General features: G+C 48.1%; 1 protein-coding gene across 2 annotated transcripts in view; it reads right to left on the reverse strand.

Annotated features, from left to right (window-relative positions):
- SPMIP7 (sperm microtubule inner protein 7) overlaps positions 1–16,991 on the reverse strand; it is a 95,991-nt gene extending 79,000 nt beyond the window's left edge. For both annotated transcript variants that reach the window (XM_088445626.1, XM_088445625.1), the window contains exon 1: positions 16,275–16,991. In XM_088445626.1, the coding sequence (XP_088301752.1) occupies positions 16,275–16,692 (418 nt within the window). In that variant the 5' untranslated portion in view covers positions 16,693–16,991. The remainder of the gene's footprint in view (positions 1–16,274) is intronic.
- Positions 16,992–27,674: the final 10,683 nt, after the last annotated feature.

The raw sequence follows: 27,674 nt of genomic DNA on the forward strand, positions 1-27,674 counted from the left end.
AAAGTGGCCTCACTCACTGAAAGGCCAGGTGAGTTAAAGGCCGGAACAACTATTTCCTCGTTAACATGAAACTGGGAAACAACTGTGGGAAGAAATTCAGGCCGAGTGCGGAGCACTGCCCTGTTCCCATGAAAAATCAAGAAAGGGGGTCTACAAGAAAGAGCCCCTAAATCAGAAACACGTCTGGCCGAAGCAATGGCCAGAAGGAAACCAGTCTTAGCTGTTAGCCATTTAAGATCCACTGAGCCCAGTGGTTCAAACGGCGGTCCCTGGAGAGCCCTCAGGACCACAGCCAAATCCCAAGGCGCCATAGGTGGAACAAAGGGCGGCTGAATGCGGAGAACACCTTGCATAAAGGTGCGCACATCCGGGATTGTAGCAATCCTATGGTGAAACCAGACAAACAGGACCGAAACCTGTACCTTCAAAGAAGCAAGGCAAAGCCCATGATCTAATCCCGCTTGTAGGAAGGCGAGTATCCGAGACAGACGAAACTCCTGCGGTGCATAACCTCTCGGTCGACACCACTGGAAGAACGTATGCCACACGCGATGGTATATCCTCGCGGAAGACGGTTTCCGAGCTCGTAACATGGTACGCACTACAGAGCAGGAAAACCCCCTGGACCTCAACATGGCTGTCTCAACAGCCACGCCGTCAAAGACAGCCGAGTCAGATCCGGGTGAAGACAAGGACCCTGCGACAGAAGGTCCGGTCGTAGCGGCAACCGCAGAGGACTGTCCACGGACAGACCCTGAAGGTCTGAGAACCAGTGCCGTCAGGGCCACGCGGGAGCTATCAACAGGAGCGTCCCTCCTTCCTGTTTGAATTTCCGGATTACCCGTGGAAGAAGGGAAACCGGAGGAAACAGGTAAGCGAACCGGAACGTCCACCGGACGGACAGAGCATCCACCAGAGACGCCTCTTCGTCTCTTGTGCGAGACCCGTACACCGGCAACTTGTTGCTGTGCCGGGATGCCATGAGGTCGATCTCTGGAAGACCCCACTTGTCCACCAGTAGTTGAAAAACGTCCGGGTGCAGGGACCATTCCCCCGGATGAACATCCTGGCGACTGAGAAAGTCCGCCTCCCAATTTAGCACTCCCGGGATGAAGACCGCTGATATGGCCGGAAGATTGCGCTCCGCCCATACCAGGATCCGAGACACCTCTACGAGAGCCGCCCGACTTCGGGTTCCTCCTTGCCAGTTTATGTAGGCCACGGTGGTAGCGTTGTCCGACTGGACCTGCACTGGGCGACCCTGGAGAACCCGATGTGCCTGCTGGAGGGCATTGAAGACCGCACGGAGTTCCAAGAAATTTATTGGAAGCTCCGCTTCTGTCGGAGTCCACCTGCCCTGGAACAAGTGTGGACCTGAAACTGCTCCCCAGCCCCGAAGACTGGCGTCCGTTGTCAACAGGACCCAATTTGGTACCCTTGCTGAGATGGGTCGCCTGAAACCACCAGGCAAGAGACAGGCGAACCTCCGGGGGTGAGCACTATCGTCTGGGACTTTAGAGACTGAGGCAGCCCGTTCCACTTGGACAGGATCAGGTGCTGCAGAGGTCTGGAGTGAAACTGGGCATATTCCACCATGTCGAACACCGACACCATGGAGCCCAGTAACCTCATCGCCGAGTGTAGAGACACCCGGCAGCTGTGTAGACTGTAAAGCAGAGATCTTTTCCCCCGTCACAAAGATCCTTTGCTGTCCCGAGTCGAATAAGGCTCCGAGGTGCAGAATCCTCCGAGACGGGATTAGCGTGGACTTCTGCCAGTTTATTAACCAGCCGTGCCGTTGCAGTAGCGCAATGGTCAAGTCCAAGTGGCACAGAAGGAGCTGCGGAGATCCTGCCACTAATAAAAGGTCGTCCAAGTACGGCAACATGCGGACTCCCTGCAGCCGCAGAGAAGCCGCCATGACCGCCATCACCTTGATGAACACACGCGGTTCTGTCGCCAGGCCAAAAGGCAACGCCCGAAACTGAAAGTGGTCACTGCGGATTGCAAACCTGAGGAACTGTTGATGGCGCAAAAGAATAGGGACATGCAGGTAAGCGTCCTGTATGTCCAATGACACCATGTAGTCCCCAGGTTCCAGCGCGAGAATGATGGACCGTAGGGTCTCCATCCGAAACTTCGGCACCCGCAAAGACTTGTTGAGAGCTTTGAGGTTGAGAATCGGACGATACGACCCATTGGGTTTCTGCACCAAAAAGAGATTAGAATAGAAACCCTGGCCCCTCTGTAGGAGAATGGAACAGGCACTATAACTCCAGCCTGGAGCATAGTGTGCAAGACCTTCCGCAGCTCCGTGGCCTTGTTCCGGTCTGATGGTAGACCCGTGGTGAAAAATCGAGCCGGGGGTCTGTGCCAGAAAGAGAGGGCGTACCCGTGGGAGACCACCTCGAGAACCCAAGTGTCTGTCGTGGTGACCGACCAACACCGGGCGAACTGCAGCAGGCGGCCTCCCACTTTGGGATCCCCCAAAGGGAGGCCCGGACCATCAGGCCGCAGGCTTGTTATCTGGCTTAGGGGCCGGACGTCTGGTACTCCATGCCTGCTTCCGGGGCTTGGCCGATTTCTTGGGACCAGCCTGTCGGGGAAAAGACTGTGGTTTGGGCCTGCCCTGGGCCCTATAAGACCGAAAGGACGATGGTCCTGAACCAGAAGGAACAGCGGCCGACGGGAGACATGCCGATTTGGCTGCCGCCAGCGTGGCCACAATCTTGTCCAGATCTGGACCGAAGAGAACTTCTCCGTTAAAGGGCAACGCCTCCAAACCCTTTTTGGAATCAGCGTCCGCCTTCCAGGATCGCAACCACAAGGTGCGACGAGCAGCCACCGCTGCCGAAGAAATTCGAGACACCAGGGTACTAATGTCTAAGGCCGCCTCGTTGATATAAGTGGCCAAATCACGGAGATAACCAATGAACTCCGCCTGTTCAGCCGGACAGTCGGAATCTAAGGACGCCTCCAACGAATCCACCCAGCGCTCCATAGCTCTGGCAACCCAGCAAATGGCCATAGCCGGCCGCGCTGCCCCCCCCCGCAAGGGAATAAGCGGACTTCAGGCAGATCTCCACCTTGCGGTCCATAGCATCCTTAAGGGAGGACATGGATGGCATTGGTAATGTGGCACTACGGACAAGACGTGTCACATGAGAATCCACCTGTGGAGGGGATTCCCACTTAGCAAAATAATTATCCGCGAACGCATAAGCCACCGCCAGGCGCCTCTGCGGCTGGTATCGCTTGCCAGACTGTTTCCACGCCTCCTCTAAATGGTCCACCAACTGACCCGAAAGAGGAAAGACTGTGGCGTCACCCTTCACATCCTTAAAAAAGGCATACTTGGATTTAGCCGCTGGGGGAACTTCGTCCTCAATCACCAAGGCTGTGCGGACTGCCCGAATAAGTCCAGGAATATACACCTTGGACCTAGCATCTGCGTCCTTAGTATGGAGAGGTTCCTGATCGTAAGGATCCAGATTCTCCCCATCATCAGACGTCCCTTCGTCATCCTCATAAGGAGCCGACAGAGACGCCACCGGCCGTTTATGTGGCCGCATCACAGCCTCCCCCTGCAACATATCCGACAAGTGCTATACAGAACTCGTCAGGGAGTTAACCCATGCCGGCTCCTGAGAAACCGGGAGAGGGGAAATAGGGAGACTGCGGGGTACCACCAATTGGACACAGCGCTGCATACACAGACCTGAACACAGTGGAGGAGAGGTATGCGGGGGGACCCAGCCCACGATGCCTCCGTCCAGGCTTCCAGCAGCGTTCACCATGCGTTCACGAAGATGGCCGCCGAGGACCGAGGAGCAGAGAGGAGGCTGGCCTGGGGGAGGAGCGCTGCCACAGGGCCAGTCGGCGTGTTGCAGAGAGGGCTGTGTGCAGCGGGGGAGGCGCCGGCTGTGAGACAGGGAAGGCGCGCTCCCCTGGCATGCATTTAACCCCCGGGAGGCCGCAGCGCTACCGCTCTGCTGCGGTCCGCTGTCCCAGGGGGGTAGTGGAAGTGCAGGTTATATACCTGGCTCCACGCTGCAGCCAGTCCCCAGGGAGCCCCCTGCCTGGGGACTCTGGACCATGTAACAGCGGGGACCCACCGCGGGACCCCGCTGCTTACCTCGCTGTCCCCCTTGATTCCGGCCATGGTCCGGAACATCTGGGGTCACCGCTAGCTGTGACCCCAGATGCTCACCAGCATCCCCGGATCGGTACCGGCGTCGGGGGTGTAGGGAAGACAGCATGGACGTCAGGACTGACTGTCCATGCTGTACATCCATATGTGCAGTCACAGCTGCATGATGAAAACTTCAGGGGCTCTTCTTAGCCCCCACTCCAACAGGTGCACCCGACTCCGGCCGGGCATCAAACTAAACTGAGGTGCCTTGGCTCGGGGGCGGGGTATAGGAGGGGGACCCTAGTGCATCCTGGGAGGCTGAAAGCTTAACTCTATGGTGCCCGATGACTGACGTCACACCTATACCCCAAGGTATCCTGTGGATACCCTATGGACCCTGAAGTAGAAACATTATTTTAGTGTTGATGAATAGGCCCCTTAATCTGAATTAGGGTCACAGGACAGTATTTTGTGGACATAATACTGTAGTAAGAAGACAAGACATAAGTAGCATACGGTGACCATATACTGCATGTATGAGACTGATGTGATGGACACAGGCCTGCATTTGTGTGCATGAGGCTGTGCTGGGTAGGGGACTGCTAGTAGCGGGGACTGTTGTGCATTGTATTTACTTTTCTACTCTGAAAGCCAAACTTTTATTTCTACTGTGTACTACAATTCCCAGTGTGTAGGTTATTGTGACTATAAGTAACTAAGGGGTCCATTCATGATCCTATAAATAACAATTTTAACACCATTTTTACATAAATATGTAATTTTTAAGTGTTAGCCTCATTAATCAATCTTGTAACGTAGGAGATATCACAGATATCTCTTGGTTACAGTACTGCCACGATGATTTACACATGCCCCATACTTTAGTATAGAGATGTAAAAATTATGCTATTCATCAACTTCCGAAAATCATATATTTTTTAAATTAACTGTGTAACTGTACACCAACCACAGATGGCGTACAGTTCCCGAAATGCATTATAAGCGGGCTTTTACACTGCAGCTTGTGCGGGAAAGGGATCCCATTCCGATGTCTCTTCACTGCCCCCAACTCAGTGGCCAGAATCTGCTGTTCCCTCTAACCAGCTCCAAACTGCACCTAGCACACAGCACAGAGCCGCAGCCAGTGCAGACACTGCCGGCCGCATCCACAAAATCTATGCCCCCAGCTGACCAGACCCGGTGGGGGGGCAGGCAGACCAGCGGCTGCAACAGCCAGACAGAATGGGGTAGGAGGGAACAGAGGATGTGGAGGAGGGGGTCCAGACCCGCCGACGGGCAAAAGGTCCCCTGACTGTGCTACCCTCCAGCCGGGAAGACCACCGGCAGTAGCATATATATGAAAGCCGGCCAAATGCGGCCAAGGGGGTTCACTTGGTGCGGTGACACAGGGTGCGGGGGGTGGAGCCACCGCTGGCAGATCCTGGATGGAGCAGGCAGCGGGGGGGAGCTGAACACACCACCGGGGGGACAGATCCCACAGTTGCTAGCTTCCAGCTGGGTAGTCCTGTGTCTGCAGCTTCTATATGACAACCGGGCAGACCCGGAGGAGGCAGTGCGATGATGGGGACAGAGGATGGGAGGATGGGGGAAGCTGGAATTGCCGCCAGGGGACAGATCTCTGCACAACTGGGGTGGTCGAGCGGGGAGACTGAGGAAGGCATAGGTTGTGGGTAGAGTGCGGGGACACTGAGGAAAAGTGACAGTCCTGGGCCCCCATAGACATGGAGAAACACAGGAGCCAGGGCCACCGTGATGCAAAGAAAGCAGAGAAGTATCTAGTACTTCCGAAAAGCTGTCTCTACAAAAAGAGCAGCTTTTCGGAAGAGATACTTATGTAGAGGTGGCATGATGAATGCCTCTGATATTGAGGCTGAACTCGATGTGAGTTAAAATATAATTATCACAAAATATGTTTTAGTATTGAGGAATAGACCCCTAAGTGTTTACATGTGTATTATTTTCTGCTCTACAGATTTCAGCACCCACTTATTAAACTAGGGAAGCCAATTCCGGAATCGGCAATTTGAGGCCAAAATTACCGGGATTCGCGGGATTAAGATTTGTATAGTAGTATTGTATCTTATTGGGCCGGGCAGCGCTGCTGGGCACTAGTGCTCGGCTCAGCTTCAGACGCTGCCCACATGCATGTACCCTCACAAATTATTCCTTGTTTTTTTTCAGAAGACTCTGTATTTTCAGAAAATACCATTAGTCTTTTTACTCATTCTAATACATAAACTTTTTTTCAACCCAAATAGCCAAAAAAAGTGTGAGTCGCCACACACATCCCCCAAACAGTCACTGTCTATCACACACACTGCATCCTAATCTACAGTACAACCATCATTGCAAGTGCATCGCGGCACATGCACAGTGCTGTTCAGACACATATGCAGTATAAAAAGTATCAGCCATTTGCGATAAAAATCTAAACTGTATCCACCTCTGAATCAGATCACAGGTGAGCATCAGATAAACAGTACTAGTGGGTCATGTTATTTGAAAAAGTGGAAATCCTTCATTCAAATATGGGTTCCAACATATACTGCAAAAAAATCTTGACTACATACCAGTTTTATTCTTAAAAAGTGTAATAATGAATATGAGAATAACAGTACAATATATTACAGTAGATTAGACAGCGCTGTGTATAAATTTTATATGAATATAATGGGGTCAAATAAGATAAAGATAGGAAAAATAAATAAATAAATAAAATAGAATACATAAATAAATAAAAAAAAATATTAAAATAAACTAAATAAAATTAATAAAAAGGATCTGCAGGGATATATTCAGAAAAAATGACACACATAAAATGCAAACGCTGTAAGGCGTTTAATAGCCCCTTCAGTGAGAACTATGGTGATTCTTCCATCCGTATTAACGACTACCTTACCCTACCGACAAGTACCTTGTTAACGGTCAGACAAATATCAATGCATTCACATTGGTATTGGGAATAAATTGTAAAAATGTAAAATATCTCAGATTACTAGACTTGGCCCAATACTTAGGAACAAGTGAAATTGAAAGTATTAAAAAACACAGACCAGTTCCCTCTGCTGATATAACATTAATTGGTTTCTCCGTGAAACTGTGCAGATGTTGTACTCACTATTCATGCTGTGTTAGTGGAGTCCACTTAACAGATTACACAAAAAGGGTAGTTGTAGCGGTGTCATTATGGGGGTGAGAGGGCACATAGGGTCTCATTCAGACCTGGTCGCAAGCACTGAGCGCTCGCAACCGGGTCGATGGTTAGGCCCTGCGCACGCGCAGTGGCCGCACTGCGCGTGCGCAAGCCCCAGAGCAAGAGAGAAACTCTCCCACTCCAGAGCTCACTACAAAAGGGCCGGCTGTCGATGTTGATCGACAGCTCTGCCCGTTTTGTAGGCGGGGCGGGGGGGTGGTTTCACAAATGGAGGCGTTCCTTGGCGGCTGCACTGACATCAGCAGTGATGTCAGTGGGGAGCTTCCTGCTCAATTAGAGCAGGAAGCTCCCTGGGGCTTGCGGCTGCCAAGACTCAACCTTAGGTCTTGACCATCGCGACCATCACCCTGGTCGGTCGCTAAGCTGTGGGTGGTAACGCACAGCTTAGCTAGCGACCAGGAGGCCAAACTTAAAAATAGAAGCATCCGCCCTCATTCAGAACAAGCGCTCGCTTCTTGTGAGTGCCTCTGAATGAGGGCCATAGTGCCTTCCTCCTGTATACGGAATACACATGTTTTCCGTAGGGCAGCGTAACATTGTCCGATGATCGCCAGACAATAAAAACTAAGGAGACCCATCAATTGTGTACAAAAAATACACAAATATAGTAGAAAGGGGAAGGGGGGGGGGGGCTTGGACTGCACACCCTAATTTTAAACAGATTTTTTGTACACTTGGAAGTTGAGACTCCTTCTATTTGGAATTTGCACCCCACCCATCTGCCCTCAGGTGTTTTTAATCACCAGCCCAGGTTCCTGCATTTCTGTCTACATATTAGAATAAGCACAATTACAGGTAAGTCCTGGTTAAATTTAATGTAATGTATTAGTATTAGGGATGTTAGGGACCCATCTTATGGGGTTCACCCTGACGTGGTGGATGGGCAATCATTTTTGGCCAAACATGTACTAAGAACCTCACTTATACTCCATGTTAATTGTAGAGTTTACCAGGATTTTTTTGTCTATCATTGTTCTTAGTATCTAGAGTGTGCGCCTGCATTCTATGTCCCTAATATCTAATATTTGCCAATAAGAATTGCAATGTTTCAAGTTTTAATTTATATTTATTGAAAAAAATAACTTTTTTTTTCTTTTATACCCTTGTGCTTTTTTGTATTTATAAGGATGTCTTTTATATTAATGGTATACAGCAAATGTTTAATCTGGCAACTATTAACTATATAAACATATAATAGTATTACTATAAGGTTATAACTATTATTTCCTTTTTATATGATTATAATGTCCGAATTAATTTTATTTGTGGCCAGGATAAGTAACCTGCAAATTATAAGGGTTCTGCATATGCAGCTTGCCCTGTTAAAAACGTACAGGTCTGAAAAGGGTTACCCAAAAGAACAAATCAACCAATGGCTGTGTCCAGCTATTTAAGACAAGCAACTTTGAATGAGGGCAATCAGTTTGAAAAAGGCTACAGCTGTGGCCGAAACGCGTTGCTGCCATCTAGAAAAATTGCTGGGTTCAGCCTGCCGCCCACTGACAGTTTTTTGGTTACCGTGCTCTTCACAGAGCCTGCCCGGAAAGGAGTGAGACTGCTGTCTTTGAAATTACTGCTGGGCTTACACTGCTGTTGTCACAAGCCGCCGCACTGCGAATGCAGGGCGACGCGAACGCCGGGCAATCGTTCGCTGCACTCCTACCAGTTGTCGATCATCCCTGGTCCGATCTGGATTGGCTCCTATGGCTATTTCCTGTGGGTGCAAAGGCTGCTCTGGTGCCATTGATAGTGTTTCACGCGTTTCCGGTTCTGGCTTTGTCTCCTGTTTGAGTCGAGTACCCAGTTCTCCTGTCAGCTTTGTTATCCTGCCGTTTGTGTCATCCAGGCGGCACAGTCCGCATACTAACTTCCTGCCGTTGTGTCATCCAGGCAGCACGGACCGCACTCCTGTGTCCAGAGTGCGCAATCAAGCGACCAGCTGCTTGTGTCAACCCGGCGGCACAGGCAGCACTCCAGCGTTCAGAGTACAGAATCCAGCGTACCGCTGCTTGTGTCAACCCGGCAGCACAGTCCGCACTCCAGTGTTCAGAGTACGCAGTCCAGCATACCGCCGCTTGTGTTAACCCGGCGGCACAGGCCGCACACCAGTGCCCAGAGTACACAATCCAGCACACCACCGCTTGTATCAACCCATCGGCACCAGCCACATATCAGCCAAAACTAGCCAAGGCTTACCAGCCCTCAAGGCTGTTTCACGGCCCAAAGGCCGAATCTTGTTCTATGGCCCACAGGCCACAACTAGCCAAGGCTTACCAGCCCTCAAGGCTGCTTCACGGCCCAAAGGCCTCATCTTGTTCAAAGGGTCACAGGCCACAACTAGCCAAGGCTCACCAGCCCTCAAGGCTGCTTCACGGCCCAAAGGTCGCATCTTGTTCTACGGCTCACAGGCCACAACTTGACAAGGTTTACCAGCCCACAAGGCTGCTGCACAGCTCAAAGGCCGTATCTTGTTCTATGGCCCACTGGCCACAACTTGTCAAGATTTACCAGTCCTCAAGGCTGCTACACGGCTGCAGCTAGCCAAGTTATCCAGCCATAAAGGCTGTTGCGGGACTAATTTGTGGAGGTACCTCTATCCATAACAGCTGTCTATTGCTGGCTTTTTGCCCGCTGTGTTCTCCTACATGTGGCCTGCCTTATAAGGAGTGAGAGTGCCGCCTGACCTGCTACTCTGCCGGGAAACATGGAGGTCAGACACAGGAGTCATTGCTACGGCGACTGGCTTATATATACGTGTAAAGGAGCCAATAACCGGTGGAAGCTGCACAGCGCTTATCTTCAATTTGCCGGTTACACACAGCTGGCTTCCAGCCTGAGGAATGCAAGGAAAACCCCGGCTAACCATTGCTTTTGTTTTTTTTTTTTTAAATCTGGTTATTATTAACAGCAGCTATCAACTCAGGAGCCTGATGTAGGTACTGTATAATTCTTCTTTCCAATTCTTGTGGTCTGTAGATTTATAAGAGACATGGGCTACCCAGCTACAGTACATGCTGTTGCGTGAACTGTGCTTCTAAGTAACGTTTTATAGTACTTGATCTGATACTGTTTATGGCTACAACTAATTCAATTGCTGCTACATTGTTATTTTAAAGGAATTTGTCATTTGATTGTTATTGAATATGTAGGTGTTTTAGTTACTATTTTTTGTATTGTGATAATTTTATATGGCATATGTTTACTATACGACAAAATAAAAGCGTATTTTGATGGACTAATACTGGTTTAATAACCTATATTTAAGGGTATACACCAAAGCAGTTTTTTTTGTTACTAATAAGGCCGCATAGATAGGTCACACTAGTCATCATTTAAGATTGAACATGTTTGTACCTGGGGGAAGGGATTGGGAGCACTCATATAAAAATGAAAATCTTTTGATGACTGGAGACAGAAGGAAACACTATGGGAAAAGAAATAGAATTGTATCACAGAATAACTATAACTGGAACTCAGGATACAGTATATAAGCCACAGGCATAGGCAAATGCAGACATAGTGATAAATTAGAGGTAACACATCCTGACATATTGTCTTATTCTTCCCATCCTACTGCACTTCATTGCATATAATATATTAAGCACTGAGAAATAATCACCAGCTGTCACAACTTTTATGGCCCATCAGCATAATGTACCTGACTTTGTCACAGTTTAAACAGCAGTGAAAACCAAAGTATATGTTCTATTTTACGTAGACTAGTGAGTTGTGGATTTTTACAGAAGTATACTGTAGTTTAAACAGCAACAAATATTAAGCGTCCAACGCTCCGGGCAGTCCTGCCACAGCGTTACTGGCTGCAGGGTGCTAATCCAGGCACCATGATAGCCAGAAGCAAGGGCCATGGGGCAGCGACAGTGCTACCTACAGTGCCCTGCGCTCTGTGTAGTGGCATTGGTCGGACATCCCTAGTTACGGCCCTACTTGTAATTACATGCCGGGAACATTGGCATTAGACAAGAGCCATCTGCCCCTGCAGTTTTTAGCTAAGTATTTTCCTCATATAACGCCATTCTAAGATATATAAGGTAAGCCTATAAGGATTTTACTAACGTTTCTCTGCTACCTGAATAGCAAAAATGTTAAACGCTGTACAATGTCTTGTTCTCTACAATGCAATGTTGTAGGAGTCGGGCATTATTGGAGAAGATAACTAGATGATTTTCTGTTAGGCAGTGTCGGTGGTTCAGTGGAGGCTGCAGTGTAGACCAAAAATAGCAGAGGGGGGGGCCGGATAAAACATAACCCTAACTCTAAACTTGTTTTCAATATTGCCGGGCAGCTTTCCATGGATCAGCGCCATGTATCACAGCCAGGGACGGATTTACCGATAGGCAACCTATGCACCCGCCTAGAGCCAGGCAGAAATCCGGTCTTGACTATCACATAAGCTTCTTATTTTAATTTTATTTTAATGTTTCACAGAGTCTCCATAATGGGGCCCAGGCCAGTAACATCGCTGATACTGGCGTTTGGCCAAGACTCCGTTACTGCCTGTGCCTATGTGAAACATGTCCCAGAAGAGCACCGTGCAGCGTCATGACATCACACGGTGCTGCCCCGCCCTCCCACACTTCTTTATGTACCTGTCAGCCCAGGCAGCTGAGTGGGAGGAGATTGGTGCAGCTTCTACTATATCAGCCCTAGATCCCCTTCAACGTGCGTCTCTCCTCAGTGCCTCACTTCTTATCTGGCAGCCTCTCCCCATGAGATTTGCCCCCCCCCTTCCCCAGCGATCAGCCCTCCCCCCACTACCCTCCCGGGATTGCCCCATCCCTCCCCCCCACCTCCGCATATAAAGTTGCTGCTGTTATCTGAAGTACTGTATCTGTTGCTGCCTGGAATTGCATGTTCCTTAGCTTGAACTGGACTATATTTTATCTTAGACTTTGTTTAATTCTGAATGACATTCATTGGTTATATAATTGCTGTTTATTCAATTACTGAATTTTTCTGTTTTTTTTTCTGATTAGTAATATTAAATTGTTATATGCTGTAGATGAGCTATTCTGGTTTGGTTATTTTTCACTAACATTTTAGTTTACTATTTGAAGTTCTCATCAGCGCTGTCTAAAATCCACTCCTCTAGTTCAATCAGCTCTTCAGATGATTAGGTTTTTTTGCAGTAGAAACTTGCATGGCTACAGAATGACAGTCAAGGATTTGTCTGTTCAGTACAGTTAGCAATCCTTGACAATCCACCATATAGGGCCATATTGAATTAGATGCGAAAAGTCTGTTATCTGCGATAATTTATCGCCGATGATGTCATTTTCGCCAGTTTGACTTATCCCCATATTCAATTTCAAAGACTTTTCGCAGGTGAGAAAAGTCTGTAAAAAAACGGGGATAAGTTTTCACCACTATTTAGGTGGCGAAAAAAAATGCAGAATTGGGGTTTTGGGGTGCAGAATAAAAATAAATAGCCTGAAGCCTTGGGAATGTCCCCTTAATGTAATCTGTGTTACAAAAAAATTCCTCAGGACACCCCAAAAAAGGTACTTTCATTTTAGGGGCGAAAAACAAATGTTGGGGAACAAACTTAAAAACTAGCGAACTAGCCTCAGGGGGGGGACCCATGTATGCGGCAGGTGTTTTCTAGAATGTGGGTGGTTGCGGCAGGTGCATTTTTGAGGAATTAAAAAAGTTTATTTTAGGGACTTAAAAATATGCTTGCACCCATTTTCATGTACCCCAAATTTGATGGGACTAGTTATTTTTCCCCCCAAAAAAAACCTTCAGCAGACCAAATCGGGGATACCCCATCGTGATCCCCCATGTCAGACCATCTTTTGGGGGGGTGACAGGCTGATTTCCTAAAAAGGGACAGGACTTTACGATACTTACCCTTCCGCCGGGCCCCGTTTTCACCAGATCCTAATTGAATATGCGGATAAGCGGGCACGCGCCCGATACTTTCTCCCTGCAAAAAACGGCGATGATGGCGAAAAGTCCGAACTCTGACTTTTCGCCCGAAATTGAATAAGGCCCTTAGTACCTGACACTCCTCGACTGTCACCCTGTGGTTAGGTGTGCAGGGCACCCTTTTAGTTAGAAAGACAAGTTGGATGGTTGGTCAGTTGGATGGTTGGAGGAAAGTTGGTCTAGTGTAATGCCCGGAATACACTGGGATTTGGCTACATTGTAACGACATATTGTGCACTGTAAATGCACCATATGTGCGCTCCCGCGGTCGCATGGTACGTTGTCAGGTTTGAAGTGCTGCACATTAAACCTGATGATATCGCATGTGGTCCCATTCATGTTAATAAAGGATGGAACTAATGATTGTTCCATTGTTCATTACATCGTTCTGATGTGTACCCTGGGGATGATATCGTCCCGTTACACATCTTCCAGTGTGTACCCACTTTATAACCAGCATAACTCAAGGTAAATAATGAGTTGCAGTGATTTTGTTTTAATGAAAATATCGTGCTATAGATTGTTTTAAGGAGGGCCCCAAACTGGTACCTTGCCGAGGGCCCCATGAGGTCTAAATTTGGCTGTGATCACAGCCGCTGCAGCCGGGACACAGCAATCACGCCTCCCTCCTGTATCTGCCTACCCCCCAGAATCCTGAGTAACTAGCCAATGGGAGTCTGAAGATATAGGAGCATGGTGCTGATTGCTGTGTCCCGGCTGTAGCGGCTATGATAGGACTATTTCACACACACCGGTTTTGAGTGGTCGGCAAAAAACAGGCATGTCCCTTTCACACTCAACGGTTTTGTGATGGTTTTGCCTTGTGTATGATTTTTTTTTCCAATCTTTAACACTGAAACGTGGACGACAGCCGTCCTTGTCAGTGGATATTCCCGGCTGTAACACGGCGACTGTCCCGTGACCGTGCCATCTAAAAGGACCCATCTATTTACGTAGTTCACTAAAATTAGTACACAGCAATAAAATGGCCGTTTTTTTGCCGACTGGTCAGAATCGGTGTTTGTGAAATAGCCCATACACGGCTCTTACCTTCCCGGCGTACACCGGGTAATATTAAAAGCAAGTTTAAAGGTACAGATAGGGTTATGTTTTATCCCCCCCTGCTATTTTTGGTCTACGCTGCAGCCCCTGCTGAGCAACCGACACTACTGTTGACCCTTTGCCAGTGGCGTAATTAGGGCAGGGCGAGCAGGGTGCGTGCCCTGGGCGCCGCGGTACCGGTTGCGCGGGGGGGGCGCCGCCGGCCACGGTACCGGCCAGCCCTAGTTAGCCAGTGTAGCGCCGACTGCAGTGAGTGCGGTCAGCGCTACACATTTACACAGGACCGGCACTAGGCTTCCAGTGCCGGTCCTGTGCTGCACAGCTGAGCCCGTTCCCTCCCCCTGAGCGCTTGCCCAATAGCGCCAGGAGGCGGGCTCAGGCTGTGCCTAAAACACACGCATTGCCGCCAGCACTGGCTGCGATGCGTGTGTTAAACAGCAGCCAGTGAGAGTCAGATAGACTCTCATTGACTGCTGCAGCACCCACTACAAGAGCCGGGCTTCCGTCGGGCTCCTGCAGTGGGTAATGGGACAGACGTCATGACATCATGACGTCTCTCCCATAATGCTGAGCGCGCCAGCCCGGGAGGACTGGTGGTTGGTGGCGGCGGGAGCGATGTTGCGGTCCGGAGCAGCAGCAGCGTGAATTCATTTAAGTATATTTGTACATATATTTTTTTTAAACCTGTCTTCACTACTGGGGGCACAACAGGGGAGGGGGGTGGCTACTACTAGGGGGAACCCCTACTGGGGGTGGCTACTACTGGGGGCACCATTACTATGAGGACCTCTACTGGGGGGGCTACTATTGGGGGTACTTAATCGGGAGGGGGAACCTCTACTGAGGACTACTACTTGGGGGGGGAACTACTACTACTGGGGGCATTATAAAAGGGGCCTACTACTAGGGGCACTGCACTGGGGGACCACTACTTGGGGCAATAATAGGAAGGACCACTACAGGGGGCACTGGATAGGGGGGATCACTACTGGGGGCCTGCATCAGGGGGACCACTACTGGGGGCACTGCATGGGGGGGAACTACTGCTGGGGGCACTATGTAAGGGGCTTACTGCTAGGGGCACTGCACTGGGGGGACCACTACAGGGGGCACTGGATAGGGGGGATCACTACTGGGTGCCTGCATAAGGGGGACCACTACTGGGAAAACTGCATGGGGGGACTACTTCTGGGGGCACTATATAAAGGGCACTGCATGGGGGGGACTACTACTGGGGGCACTATATAAAGGGCACTGCATAAGGGGATACCACTACTGGGCTCACTGTATTGTGGGGACTGCTACTGGGGGCACTGCATAAGGGGGAACACTACATGGGGCACTGCATTTGGGGGGACCACTACTGGGGGCACAGAATAAGGGGAACTAATTGGGGGCTGGAAAAGGGGGACCACTACTGGGGATACTGTATAAGGGGCACTACTATAGGCCTGCATAAGAGGGACCACAACTGCATACTGGGGGTACTGTATAAGGGGCACTACTGGGGTTAAGGTGCATATGGATAGGAATGTTCAGCGTGAAAATAAAGGGGTGTGTCATGTTGACACGCCCCATTTTTAAGTGCGCACATATCGGGGGTGGGTGGGGTGCTCCCTTTTCAAATTTGCCCTGGGCTCCAAATACCCTAGTTACGCCACTGCCCTTTGCTACATGTCTGGCATAATTAAATCATGTGGATACTAGTTTTTGCTTGCTAAATAGTGCCCACAATGCTTTAAAACTGGCACTTGGAGAAGCAAAAAGATGTTCTCTCAAATATCTCCTCTCTCAGCAATCACAGACAACTCAAATGTTCACACAGTGTTGATACCTCTATTACAAATGAAATAACAGCACTTGACATTTTGTTGAGCCATTGATGTGAATGTACTGTACCTCCCAGCGTTGCTCTGAGTGCAGCATCCGATCTTGCCACAGAATTCCACCGTGTGCCCGTTTTATGGATAAGATCTCTGAGATCAGCAGCTTCGTAGTTCCCATTAAATGACACATCATTGGGCCTGTACTGGGCCTGTCGTATTACGGCTCCGCCAGGTGGCGCTGTTACACACCTCAGTTTATGCAGAAGATGACTCCTGCGCTGCGCAGGTACAGTCTCCTGTGGCCTCACCTCACTGTCATCTACCAGACACGGGATGGATTTCCCTGTACCCGGCCTCATATCCGCATCTGCCCCGGAGCTCACAAAGCCTGAGCATGGATCTACCACTGTCACATCGTCCCGCAGGGGGTGCAAATAACTAGGCGCAGAAGGCGACACTGCCGGGCGATGTCTCAGGGCTGTCTGAGTCATGTTTCTGGAAACTGAGCAAACGGTGCCTGCTCTCTACTCCACTCGTGATTGGCAGCACAAATCGGTGGGTGACTCCGTTTCGGCGTGTGAGATCTTCCAAGGCTTAATGGAGTTGGTGGAATGAGATACAGATGGTTTTACACAGATCACCCACTATTGCTACGGATCCACTTCTCTAACTTTTGTAATGAAACGCGTGGCGGGGGTATAATAATTATACGCGCGGTGGGCACTCCTCCCCGCTGTCAGTGCCAGCGCGTCCCGGTTGCTAGGAAACCTGTAACAGTGGCAGAACGTGCAACTCCCACTGTATGCCGTCGTCACCCAGAGGCAGTCCTTGGGAATATACAGGAATGGGGTTTGCTGCTTAGCCCATCTACAGTACTGTATAAACAGCTATGTCATACAGTACCTCTATTTAGTTCTGTTGCTACTGTACATACTGCATGTCTACAATTATCCCCAGGAGGAGCGTATATTTACATTATACGTTGTTCATGGCTGCACCGCAAAATCATCTGTAAAATGAATGTTGTGTATTGCACTAATGTACTTATATTGGTGCTGATTTTGTATTATGTGCTTTATATTAATGCTGTTACCGATCTCATAGGGTAAATTGTTATTTTTTTGTTCTGTACACTGGATTCATTTATTACAGGATCTGTTCTTATAGTAAAAGCAAATTCATTGTACGTTCATTTACATACTGTAAATATTTAATATGCAATACAATTTAGGAAAATATAAAAGAAACTTTAGTGATTTTGCTCAATTAACTTGTAAACTTAAAATAGCTTCCACATTTTTCTGTTACAGTACTTCATGATGATGACCCTTAAAATAGCTTATTATTTGTCTGATAAAATAGCATATCTACATATAATACAATGTTTTCTTCTAATTTACCTAGTTTCAAAACCTCGGTATTATACCCCTTTCATACAGAAAAGCAAATTCCAGGGTCCAAATTTGCGGGTCGAGATTTCCGGGACTTCAACCATGGTTTTTACCAAGGTCAAAGTCACATGAATTTTTTTTACCAGGGTCAAAGTCCCGGGATATTTTTTTACCAGGGTCGAAGTCCCGTGAATTTCGACCCGGGTTGACCCCATCACACAGAAGAAATACCCGGGTTGATCTGCAAATTAACGGGTCCATATGCTTGACCCGGAATTTGCTTTTCTGTGTGAAGGGGGGTACAGACTGGGACCGACAAAGAAACCCGTGCATCAAATGCCGGGTAAAAGCCATGATTTTGGCATTTTTTGGCATTTTTCTGTGTGAAAGTGGTATTAGTCTTATGATTTTCTTTTTTTTTCTAAACAATACTATCAGTTCTATTGGCACACAACAAGGGGCCGCAGACTCTATAGAAACAGTGCATCCAGAAAGTATTCACAGCGATTCACTTTTTCCACATTTTGTTATGTTACAGCGTTATTCCAAAATGGAATAAATGATTTTTTGTCCTCAAAATTCTACACACAATAACCCTTAATAATAACGTGTAAAAAAAAATTTTGTGATTTTTGCAAATTTAATGTAAAAAAACAAACACTAAGAAATTGCATGTACATAAGTAATCACAGCCTTTGCCTTGAGCTCAGGTGCATCCTGTTTCCACTGATCATCCTTAAGGTGTTCCTACAGCTTAATTGGAGTCCACCTGTGGTAAATTCAGTTGATTGGACATGGTTTTGAAAGGCACACTCCTGTCTATTAAAGGTACCACACTTGACAGTGCATGTCAGAGCACAAACCAAGCATGAAGTCCAAGGAATTGTCTGTAGACCTCCGAGACAGGATTGTCTTGAGGTACAAGTCTTGTGAAGGGTACAGAAAAATATCTGCTGCTTTGAAGGTCCCAATGAGCACAGTGGCATCCATCATTCGTAAATGGAAGAAGTTCGGAACCACCAGGACTCTTCCTAGAGTTAGCCGGCCATCTAAACTGAGCGATCAGGGGAGAAGGGCCCTAGTCAGGGAGGTGACCAAGAATCCGATGGTCACTCTGTCAGAACTACAGCATTCCTCTGTGGAGAGAGGAGAACTTTCCATAAGGACAACTATCTCTGCAGCAATCCACCATTCAGGCCTATATGGTAGAGTGGCCAGACGGAAGCCACTGCTTAGTAAGAAACACATGGCAGCCTGCCTGGAGTTTGCCAAAATGCACCTGAAGGACTCTCAGACCATGAGAAACAAAATTCTCTGGTCTGATGAGACAAAGATTAAACTCTTCGGCGTGAATGCCAGGCGTTATGTTTGGAGGAAACCAGGCATCGCTCATCACCAGGCCAATACCATCCCTACAGTGAAGCATGGTGGCGGCAGCATCATGCTATAGGGATGTTTTTCAGTGGCAGGAACTGGGAGACTAGTCAGGATAGAGGGAATGATGAATACAGCAATGTACAGAGACATCCTGGGTGAAAACCTGCTCCAGAGCGCTCTTGACCTCAGACTGGGGCGACGGTTCATCTTTCAGCAGGACAACGACCCTAAGCCACAGCTAAGATATCAAAGGAGTGGCTTCAGGACAACTCTGTGAATGTTCTTGAGTGGCCCAGCCAGAGCCAAGACTTGAATCCAATTGAACATCTCTGGAGAGATCTGAAAAAGGCTGTGCACCAACGCTTCCCATCAAACCTTATGGAGCTTGAGAGGTGCTGCAAAGAGGAATGGGTGAAACTGCCAAACAATAGGTGTGCCAAGCTTGTGGCATCATATTCAAAAAGACTTGAGGCTGTAATTGCTGCCAAAGGTGCATCAACAAAGTATAGAGCAAAGGCTGTGAATACTTATGTACATGTTATTTCTTAGTTTTTCTTTTTAAATTTGCAAAAATCTTAAAAAAAAAGTTTTTACACGTTGTCATTATGGGGTATTGTGTGTAGAATTTTGAGGACAAAAATTTAATTATTCCATTTTGGAATTAGGCTGTAACATAACAAAATGTGGAAAAAGTGAAGCGCTGTAAATACTTTCCGGATGCACTGTATAACTTTATTTTACTCAGCTTACACTGCAGTCATGTAAAAACATTAACTACAAACTATATACAATACATACAGAAATACCAGTACTATAAGTCATCCACCTCCACCCGCTAAACAGTGAGCCCCCTTCAGTAATATAATTAGTGATCAGTTACAGAGTCAGCCTTACCTGCTTGGACTGGGGAAAGTACAGCTGTGAGAGAGACTGCTGAGCAACTTAATGCTTCTCAAGTAGTGGCTTCTCCAAATCCAGGGAACAGGGGCCTGTGTTTTGTAGATCCCGGTCACTTGGCTTGTTGTACCATCTACCAATGTGGTAGGTACCGACTACCTGCAGGTACATTGGGTTCACTGATCCCTGGGCTTCTGCTGAAGGAGAAGTTGTAGTAGGACTGGAGCGGAGCTTCCCATTTCTGGCAGTCCCACTGTTTAATCTACAGTAAATGTCCTCCGATTACTCATCTATTCCTCCTACACTATCAGGATCGGAGGTGCTTGAAAATGGCGGCAGAGAAGGATAAGGGGGAGGGGTGCGGCACACGTGTAACCAGCCAATGAGTGGCCGCTATATGTAAAGTGGCCTTTGATTGTCTGGAAGGCCATGGGATTTCACGAAGAGGCCCGTCGGCTGGCATTCGCGATGTATTGGTATGTGTGACAACACATACCAATACTTGTCCGTATGGCTTCGGGGCAGTCGGTTTGTTATTTTGCCAAGTCTGGGGATGCTATGGAGAGCAGCGTGAGGATGGAGGTGAGTATCAGAACTTTATTCCAAGTACACCAATTGTGTATACTATTTTTTTAACTATTTAATTTACAGTGGGGGTACGGGTGCCGGCCGCCTGCTAGCACTTGTAGTTCCACAAGTGCCAGAGGGCAGGCAAGCTGGCACCTGTAGTTCCATTCTAAATTACAATAGTTTTGAACTATATACCACATTATTACCCCCATACTTACCGCTCCAGGGGTGCAGGGAAGAGTCCCTTCAGCCTAAGCCCGGGGTTTTGGGAGAGGGGGGACCCCTTCTTAGGGGGGTCCCCATCTCCCATGAGATCCCCGGCTTGGGGTGTTAATGCTTTGGCCCTGGAGACCCGGTAATAGGGTCTTCTGGCTGTGGCATTACACCCAGGTCGGTTTGGGTCCGGTGCTTGTTTTAAATATAGGGGGACCTCTATGCATTTTTCCCCCTATATTTAAAACCAGCACTTGCCCTACAGCCAGGTGCTAGTACCTAAGTTACGGGGGAACCCTACAACTTTTGTTCCCCGTAATTTTAGAAACCAGGACTGGTTGAGCAGTCCGGGGCTGGTTGTGCTTTTAGGGGGGACCCTAGGTCAATTTTTTAAAATATTTATCCCTTGTTTAACAGGTAGACCACACAAGCAACCTTCATATGTCTCACTGATATGTGTAGACTGCTTGCTCGGGAGAGTTTTGCAGAGAGAAAACACTGCAATTTCGAGTGAGTAATCTCATCTAAGCTTGCTACTTGGGGGAAAAATATCGATCTGCTTCACCATCGGCCAACTCACTTTCAGCTAAATTCACTTCTTAGTAAATTTGCAAGTTTAAAAATGGGAAAATCACCCGAGTTTCAAAGATGCAAATCGAGTTTAAAAAAACAAACTTGATCAGACTCAAGTCTTAGTAAATTTACCCCCTGGGGTCACGAGGTGGCCAGTCAGCAGTGGCCGGGGCCGGGCAGGCTGGTTAGGGTTAAAGCAGGGGGTGGCTCAGTTACTTGCAGGTGGAGCAGCACAGGAAGCGATTCCCACCCACCCTAAGTGTCAGCGTGAGAGCGAAGGGGGGACAGGTATACGTATATATAAAAAATATAATTTATAATATAAAAAAATAAATAACATGTTGAGCAAACTGATGTATAAATAAATGGAGCTGTGTTTCTCTTGCAGGGGTCAAAGTGCTTCTTGTAACCGGGGGTTTGTTTTCAGTGCGTGGAGGGGTGTTTTATTTGGTGTGGGAAGAGATGTTGAACTTCAAATGATTGTATTGCATTTGTCACAGTTGGCGGGCATTGGTAAATAAGCAGTGCGCAAGGCATAGTGAATGGGGGGAGCCGGCAGAGGTTAGCAGATTCATCCTCTGTGAATGGCCGCACGCCCAGCTCCAGCTTTGGACGGTTGGGCCCGTGGGCTGCGTGCCAGGCAAGTGTGATATGCCCCAGGGGGCTGGGTCCCTAGGGGGCATTGATGCAGTGCCTACTGGGTAGGCGGGGCACGCCTTAAAATGACTTGGAGAAACCAGGGGTGGGGACGATGGAGTTGAACTTGCCCGCTGCTACTTTCGGTGCCGTGCAATATGTTAATAAGGTAAAATAAAGCTGTGACCGGAATTGGACCCAAAACTTTGCCTCTGTGTTGACTTCTTGGGCGGATGATAAGCTGGGTAATAACGGGTCGCAGGCAGGTCACCCTCTGCCCCTTATATATCAAGACACAGAGAACAGGCTGGAAAAAGTATACTGTCAGGGTCATTACCTTGAGTTGAGCCAGGCTGGGGGCCCTCAGCTTGTAATGTTTATTTCTGCATGATTTTTCCATACAGTATGTCTGTGCGTGGCCAATGCTTTCATGCAGGGCCATTGAAAGCTGTGATGGGCCAAATACCCTTCCAAAACAATCTGGTGGGCACAGCACCAGGGGACGGGGCAATCAGTGCGATCTACCCCACCTGTTACACCTTCCACTGCTCTGCCCATTATCTCTGGCCTCACTTGTATAGCAGTGAAGCCACAGCGACACATTGTCAGTGAGAGGAGACTGCTGCAGCCAATGTGCCACTGTGGCTGCATTGCTATATAGGTAAGGCCTGCAGTAGTGGGCACCAGGGCTTGTTGTGTGGTCCCAGGGCAACTAAGTTGTGGGGGCCCTACCAATAAAATTGCCATGCCCCCACACAGCAACTACTATGCCTCTTGTCTCTGGACTCTCCACTGACCAACAAGGTCGCAGCATACTACTTCATGTCCACAACACTGCTGGGAACCGACTCCCACCAGCAGAGTGGACATAATCTGGCACACTGCCAGGGGCAAGCAAGATTTTGAGTGGGGGGTTAGAGAGAGAGAAGGAGGGAGGAGCTAGAGAAAGGGTGAGAGAGAGAGATAAGGAGACAAAGAGAGAGGGGGAGGGAGAGCAAATTAGAGAGCGAGAAAGAGAGGGAGGAGAGATGGAGAGAGGAGGGATCAGAGAGGGAGAGTGAGGGGGGAGGAGAGAAAGAGATAGAAAGGGAGGGGGGAGAGAAAGGGAGTGAGAGAGATAGAAAGGGAGGGGAAGAGAGAGAGGAAGGGATGGAGCATAGGAAGGAAGGCAGAAAGCGAGAGAAGGAAGGGACAGAGAATGCACACACAGTCACACACAACCTTTTGTGGCATCAGGCTTCTAATGGGGATGGGCAATTCACGGCATTAGGCTCTGTCCCCAACCCATACACCCGCGAATCGCAGCATTATGTCAGGAAGGGGTCCATCAGTGACTGTGCTGTCACTGCTGTCTGTCTGCTGCCGCAAGCCAGCCAGAGAGGGTCCAGAGTGGCTTTGAATGTTTGCAGCAATGTGGTGGGCCCTGGGCAACCGCCCACCTATAATCTGGCCCTGGTGGGCACAGTAATGACATCGTTCACAGACATATCACATCGGCTCAGCATATCTTGTAGATATATCAGCAGGCCTGTACACTTGCTGCAGGGACCGCGACAATGACATCTGAAATAGGTGGGCAAGTTTAAATGCCTGCCCAGTTGTGATGTCAGCGCAGACATATTGAGCATCAGATTTGTAAGTGTGCAGTGTCTTACCAATTGACAGCACTGTCTGCAGATCCCTTGGTCTGCAGACAAGTAGCCCAGGTGTGTACCCAGCCTTAGATAACTGGACTGTATAGTCATCACCATTGCAATAAAATGTGGCTACAGTACCATGTTTGCTATGAAGAGTGGGTCTTTGGTATACCAAGCTTGGGAAATAGCAGCCATATTAGCCTGTAGAATGGGCTCTCAGCCAGGGGGTTTCAACGATAAAATTAAATTAAATGGGGAGCGTGTAACCTGTCTCATACTTATATACTGGAAATTAAATAAATGTAGAACTGTTATTAAGCACTCTGACTGAAAAAAAATTATTGAAAACCAGGATAAATTGAAGGATAAGTCCCTGGAAACCAAACTTTGTCCAAAGGAACAGGTCTAATTTTTGTTTTGCTGCCAATTTGGCATGGCATTTCTATACTGCTTAGAGTGTGCACCTGCATTTAGTCGCAGCATGGTAACACCTTTTATTATGTTTAGAATTAAGTTCTGCAGTCCAAACCCCCCTCTTTCCTCTGTATTTGTGTATATAAAGTAGACTTGAAGGTAAAGACTGCTTGGTATTAGTACTAGGGGTGTGCACCGGCCACTTTTCGTGTTTTGGTTTTGGATCTGGATCTTTCTTCGTGTTTTGGATCTGGATTGGTTTTGCCAAAACCACCCTTCCGTGTTTTGGGTTCTGGGTTTTGTGTTTTGGATCTGTATTTTTTTGGAAAAAAGCATAAAAACAGCTAAAATCACAGAATTTGTGGGTTTTTCTGTTCCTATGCTATTATTAACCTCAATAACATTAATTTCCACTAGTTTCCAGTCTATTCTGAACACCTCACACCTCACAATATTGTTTTTAGGCCAAAAGGTTGCATCGAGGTAGCTGGATGACTATGCAAACACGTGGCCCATCTAGGAGTGACACTGCAGTGGCAGACAGGATGGCAGTTTGAAAAACTAGGCCCAAACAGTACATAATGCAAAGAAAAAAAAGAGGTGCAAGATGGAATTGTCCTTGGGCCCTCCCACCCACCCTTATGCTGTATAAACAGGACATGCACACTTTAACAAACCAATCATTTCAGCGCCAGGGTCTGCCACACGACTGTGGCTGAAATGATTGGTTCGTTTGGGCCCCCACAAAACAAGCTGGCAAGTAATCTGTCCTTGCACAAACTGGCTCTACGGAGGCAAGTTGTCATCCTCATCCACCGATTCCTCACCCTCTTCAGTGTTGTGTACATCCTCATCCTCACAGAGTATTAATTCGTCCCCACTGGAATCCACCACCAGAGGTCCCTCTTTATGTTCTGGAGGCTGGTCTCCCTGGAAGAGTTGATAATTCATTTTGATGAACATCATCTTTTCCACATTTTGTGGAAACAACCTCCTACGCCTTTCGCTGACAAGGTTCCCGGCTGCAAGAAACACTCTTTCGGAGTACACACTGGAGGGGGAGCAACTCAGGTAAAATAGAGCCAGTTTGTACAGGGGCCTCCAAATTGCCTCTTTTTCCTGCCAGTACAGGTACGGACTGTCTGACATGCCTACTTGGATGCTGTCACAGATGTAATCCTCCACCATTCTGTCAATGGTGACAGTATCATATGCAGTGACAGTAAACATGTCAGAGATTGTTGCCAGGACCTTCAGTCCGGACCAGATGTCCAAACTTGGTCCTGCCTGCCCTGCATTACTGCCAGCGGGTTGCTTAGAATACCTAAGTTGTTTCCTGGCAGCCCCAGTTGTGGGAGAAAATGAAGAAGGAGCTGTTGACGTGTCACGTTCCGCTTCAGCTGAAAGTGTTTTCACCAGCAGGTCTTTGCACCTCTGCAGGCTTGTGTTGGCCGGAAAGAGAGACACCACATAGGCTTTAAACCTAAGATCGATCACGGTGGCCAAAATGTAGTGGTCTGATTTCAACAGATTGACCACCCTGGAATCCTGGCAAAGCGAATGAAGGGCTTCATCCACAAGTCCCACATTCCGAGCGGAATCGCTCCGTCTTAGCTTCTCCTTCACTTTCTCAAGCTGCTTCTGCAAAAGCCTGATAAGGGGAATGACCTGACTCAAGCTAGCAGTGTCTGAACTGACTTCACATGTGGCAAGTTCGAAGGGCTGGAGAACCTTGCACAATACAGAAATCATTCTCCACTGCACTTGAGTCAGGTGCATACCCCCTCCTTTGCCTATGTCATAGGTGGATGTATAAGCTTGAATGGCCTTTTGCTGCTCCTCCATCCTCTGAAGCATATGGAGGGTTGAGTTCCACGGTGTCACACCTCTTGCTTCAGGTGATGGTGGGGCAGGTTCAAGAGTGTTTGCTGGTGCTCCAGTCTTCAGCACGCAGTTGCTGAATGGCGAAAGTGGGCAGAAATTTTTTGGGCCACCCAAAGAGTCTCCTGCATGCCCCTGTCATTTTTCAGAAAAATTTTGCACCACCAAATTTATTGTGTGAGCAAAACATGGGACGTGCTGGAATTTTCCCAGATGTAATGCCCGCACAATATTGGTGGCGTTGTCAGATATCACAAATCCCCAGAAGAGTCTAAGTGGGGTAAGCCACTGGGCGATAATTTCCCTCAGTTTCTCTAAGAGGTTGTCGGCAGTGTGCCTCTTACTGAAACCGGTGATACACAGCGTAGCCTGCCTTGGAACAAGCTGGCGTTTCTGAGATGCTGCTACTGGTGATGCTGCTGTTGTTGCTGCGTAAGGTGATACATCTACCCAGTGGGCTGTCACAGTCATATAGTCCTTAGTCTGCCCTGTTCCACTTGTCCACATGTTCGTGGTTAAGTGGACATTGGGTACAACTGCATTTTTTAGGACACTGAGGACACTTTTTCTGACGTTTCTGTACAGTCTCAGTATCGACTACCTAGTGAAGTGGAATCTAGATGGGATTTGGTACCGGGGACACACTACCTCCATCAATTGTCTAAATTCCACTGCACTAATGGCGGATAACGGATGCACGTCTAACACCAACATAGCAGTCAAGGCCTCAGTTATCCGTTTTGTTTCAGGATGACTGCTGTCGTACTTCATCCTCCTCGCTAAGGACTGTTGGAGGGTCAATTGTTTAGTAAAAGTAGTTGTGTTCCTACTTCCTCTGTGGGATGATGAACGACTCCCAGCAGCAGCAGCGGCAGCAGTAGGCGTAGCAATGCAGGATCTTCCTGAGGAATCCCGATTAGGAGAGTCAGTCATGCCAGTGACATGGCCTGCAGGACTACTTCCGATCCTGACTAAGGAGGAAATTGATGAGGAGGAAGTTGACGGTGTGGTTTGCAGGCTCTTGGATACAACAGGACAAAGGGATTTAGGTGTCCCTGGACTGCTTATGGTCTTAGCCAAAGTTTCTGAACTTGACAGTAACTTTTTATGAACGCGCTGCAGGTGATGTATAAGGGAGGATGTTCCCAGGTGGTTAACGTCCCTACCCCTACTTATTTCACTTTTACATATGGTACATATGGCAAGACAGTTGTTGTCCGGATTTGGATAGAAATATTGCCAGACCAAATAGGTGGAATGTTTGGTCTTCTGCCCAGGCATGACCGTGATGGGCTTTTTCATCTCATGGACAACAACTGTCTCCCCCGGAGCCTGATTTAAACAAACCACATCACCATCAGAATCCTCTTCGCCAACTTCCTCCTCAGCGCCAGCTACACCAGTATCCTCATCCTGTTGTACTTCAACAGTGACATCTTCAATTTGCATATCAGCAAGTGGACTGTGGGTGCTCCTTCCAGCACTTGCAGAGGGCAAGCAAATGGTGGAAAGAGCCACCTCTTCCTGTCCAGTGTTGGGAAGGTCAGGCATCGCAACCGCCACCACACTTGGACTCTCCTTGAGGATTTGTGATATCTTTTTGGAACGCACAGTTCTTTGCTGTGCTTTTGCCAGCTTAACTCGTTTGATTTTTGTTGCGGGAGGAGGGCTTCCATCGTCATGTGAATCTGAACCACTAGTCATGAACATAGGGAAAGACCTTAGCCGTTCATTGCCACTCCATGTCGTAAATGACATTTTAGCAAGTTTACATTTCTCCTCAGATGATTTCAATGTTTTTTTTAAGGTCATTTTCCTGAACTTTGTCATTTGGGATTTTATATGCCCTCTACTATGACATTGGGCATCGACCTTGGCAGACGA

This window comes from Taudactylus pleione, unplaced genomic scaffold, assembly GCF_031769625.1.
Source record: "Taudactylus pleione unplaced genomic scaffold, aTauple2 ptg000386l, whole genome shotgun sequence".
NCBI classification, from domain to species: domain Eukaryota; kingdom Metazoa; phylum Chordata; class Amphibia; order Anura; family Myobatrachidae; genus Taudactylus; species Taudactylus pleione.